Source organism: Pteropus alecto, unplaced genomic scaffold (assembly GCF_000325575.1).
Source record: "Pteropus alecto unplaced genomic scaffold, ASM32557v1 scaffold90, whole genome shotgun sequence".
Lineage (NCBI taxonomy): Eukaryota > Metazoa > Chordata > Mammalia > Chiroptera > Pteropodidae > Pteropus > Pteropus alecto.
Genome location: NW_006429894.1, coordinates 625,762 through 629,124, shown reverse-complemented (window position 1 = coordinate 629,124; position 3,363 = coordinate 625,762). Strand labels below are relative to the sequence as shown.

Sequence of the window (3,363 nt, the reverse complement as noted above, 5' to 3'; positions counted from 1 at the left end):
CGCCCCCCCGTGCCGCCCCTGCCCCCACAAGCCCCGGCCGGGATGTCCCCTTCCATTCCAAGGGCTCCTCCCCTGGAGATGCGTATCTGGTCGGAGGACGAGCCCGAGGCTCCGTGTGCTGCTGGGATGCGCTGTCCCCTGGCCTGAGGGGGGCCACTCGGGGGCTTCACACGCTGCTCCCTGACTGGTCCCAGGGCCTGGGTTAGGTTGAGATCGAACCTCACCAGCGCCCTGCCTCGCAGCCCCTTGAGTGTCTAGAATCCCCCTGGTCGAGTGGAGCCCTCTGCTTCGCCTTCTCCAGTCGGGGCCCCCAGCCCCGTGGCCATGGCTGTGTGGGGTGCCCGGTGGTGGCCTGGGCCCAGACCCAGCCATCACCACGTCCAGGCTTCCAGCTAAAGTCACCTCTCACGTGTGGTTCTGAGCCCTGAGGTGTGACTGTTTGTCCTTCCCAGACACAAAACCAGCTTGTCGGGTCAGACTTGCAGCCCCCTTCCAAGGGTGCCTGCCCTTGGCTGGCCCCTCCCCTAGGCCTCCTGGGGGTCCCAGACCTCATGGCTGCTGCGAGGGGCTGGAGGGGCTGTGGGGGGCTGGAGGGGATGTCAGGGGGCCCTGGAGCAGAGCTGGATTCCAGGCCTGGGCCGGGCTGAGAGGGTTGTCTGCTGCCCCCACCGCCTCAGGCTCTGACCCCCGGCCCTCGGGTGGGGGGTTGGCTCTTGGCTGAGGCCACTCTACCCCGCAGGCCAGGACCTTGCGTAGCGCTTCCTGGCCCCAGGCCTTAGGCGGGCAGTTATCACAGCCACACACGTCTCACGTCTCAGGTTTGGGATAGAAGGGGTGTGACCAGACACCTCCCAGGTCATGTCCAGCAGCCAGGAGTCGGGGAGAGGGGAGGAAGCTGACCCGGTATACTGGAGATGGGGTGACCCAGGCTCAGTGGCCAGACTTCTGTCTGGCCTGGCTGCATGACAGCACTGTGGGTCCCCAAAGTCCCTCTCCTCTCCAGGGGCCCCCAGGGCTGGGCGGGGGCAGGTGGCGAGGCCGGGAGCGTCCCTCCGGGAGCCCGGAGTCTGGCTGGCAGGTCGCGGCACTGACCCTCCCGCCTCTGCAGAGGCGGCGGCTCCTGCCGTGGGCTCCGGCTGTGAGACGTCGAGCCGCTCGTTCTCAGGAAGAGCTGGGCGATGGGCATGGCTGGGGGTCCTTCCCAGACCATGCGGGCTCCCCGTGCCCGTGGGTTCCTCCCCTCACCTCGGCCTCGTCTCCTTGGCTGGCCTCCGATGACCCCGAGACCCAAACGCGCGGCTCAGCCCCGGCTGCCGTGACGGGGAGGCCCCGCCGTGCCTTCAGCCAGACGCTTGCAAAAAATAGGAATCTTTATTCCCCAGGGTCTTGTAAGACCACAGGCCGAGGACCTGGACCCCAAAGCAAAGGCCGGTGTGAGCCGAGTGGAGTGAGGTGGGGGCCCAGCAGGTCGTAAGAACTGCTCCGTGTGACGCAAGCTGCGGGGCAAAGGTCAAAAACTTCTCTAAAGGTCCAGGTAGTAGACATTCCAGGCTTTGTGGGCCTGTGCTCTCTGCCCTGGCTACTGACCTCTGCCCTGGGAGTGAAGGCAGCCAGACGTTATGTAAACAAATCCGTAGCCATGTTGTTTCAATAAAACTTTATTTATCAAGACAGCCAGGTAACCAGATTTGGCCCACCAGCCTGTAGTTTGCCCATCTCTGTTGTAAGGGGCTTTAAGATGGCTGGAATTATGTACTTTTAGAATTTTCTGGGTGCTGACCGGTGCGTTAGAGGCCAGCTAGCCTCTAACTGGATAAGGGACTGAGCTCGCAGGTAGGTAGGAGCCCCGCTCTGGCCGGACCGTCTGGGTGCGATTCCGAGTCACCCGCCCTTCGGCAGATCGACCTAAGCCAAGCTTCCCAGCTCCTGCAAGCCTCGGATTCCTCCATGGTACACGGAGAGGATCACGGTATCTGCCTCATAGGGTCGTCGGGATTAATAAACCCCGCATGGCGAATTAATAAGTAGGAAGCACTTAGACAGTTACAGGCACAGTAGACATGGCGGTGATCGCTTCCCCTCGTCCTCGTCCTCAGATGTAGGCGGAGGCGCTTCGTGAGTTCCATCCAGGTCACGTTAGGCAGATCCTCAGTGTCTAAGGCTTCGGCTCGAAGGCAGTGGCCCAAATCGGTCCCCTCTGCTTTCCCCGCTCCGGCTGCAACCTGCAGGAACACCACACTCCGTGTCCTCCAGGGGACTGGCCATGTCACCAGTCCGAGAACCTTCCTTATCCAGCCGTAGACCCACAGCCCCACGACTCAGACGCGCACGCGCACGGCGCCTGCTCCTCGTGGTGTGGGGCTCGCGGACGGGGGGCCTCCGGTCGAGTTGTGCCGATGCCGGCAGAGGCTGTGGAACAGTTAGCAAAGTTCTTTCATCCCACGGGCCACTGAATCAGCGCTTTCCCTCCGCCTCGCCCGCCAGGAAACCCTGCCACAGGAAGGCCAGGCTTTTGTTTGACAGATGGGGAAACCGAGGCCCAGAGCGTTGGGAAGGCTTATTCACGGTCGCAAAGCTAATGGCAGAGCCAGGACGAAAATCAGGTTTCCCATCTCCTAGCTCCTAACTTCTGATTTTTCTTCTACTCCCGAGTAGCAGATTCGCACCCATGTGGTGTCTGACGCGCAATTGGCGTCTCCTGATGAGAGGTCGGAGCGGCAGGTCCAGCCTGGGCTGCGGGTTCCTCACCTCTGTCTCTTGTCTCCCCTTGGCTTTTCCAGAGCTCAGTGCCTCTGATGACAGCTCCCTGTCGGACGGGCCACTCCGGGAGGAAGGTGAGGGGGCGTCTCAGGGACGGTCGTCAGGACTGGGCTCCGTCGGCCCTGGGGCTCGGGCAGAGCTCAGGGGCGAGTGAGCTAGTGGAGGCGGGGTGCCACTCCCGCGGTGTGCTGGTGTCTCTGCGCCCCGCACGTGCTCACTGCGGGCGGGGGTGGCCGGCCCTTCCCATGCGAGTCACTCAGCCCTTCTGACAGGGCGGGGCAGAGCGGAGGGAGTTCCAGCCGGGCCCCAGGCGTCCTGGGACTTAATGTCAGTGCGCACCTGTCAGAGCCAGAGGGCTATCCGGGCATAGTCGCTGGCCTTTTTGAGAGGAGGGTGGCAAGACACGAGTCCGTAGATCAAGAACCTTGTTCACAAACCCGGAGGACGCCGGGGGAAGGTGACCCAGAAGGTGTGCCGTTCTGCCCGGGGAGTGCCCGGGCCAGTAGGGAAGCGGCACGGCCGGGCATGGTGAGAACAGGAAAAGCAGGTCACCAGAGGGTTTGCGCAGGCAGAGGCGCCAGGAGCAAAGGTCAGCAGCGCAGG

The 3,363-nt window shown here is 63.2% G+C and overlaps 1 protein-coding gene across 1 annotated transcript in view; it reads left to right on the top strand.

Annotated features, from left to right (window-relative positions):
• INAVA (innate immunity activator) overlaps positions 1–3,363 on the top strand; it is a 16,422-nt gene that overhangs the window by 7,501 nt on the left and 5,558 nt on the right. The window contains exons 6-7 of the mRNA XM_025044790.1: positions 1,079–1,135; positions 2,781–2,834. Coding sequence (XP_024900558.1) covers positions 1,079–1,135; positions 2,781–2,834 — 111 coding nt within the window. The remainder of the gene's footprint in view (positions 1–1,078; positions 1,136–2,780; positions 2,835–3,363) is intronic.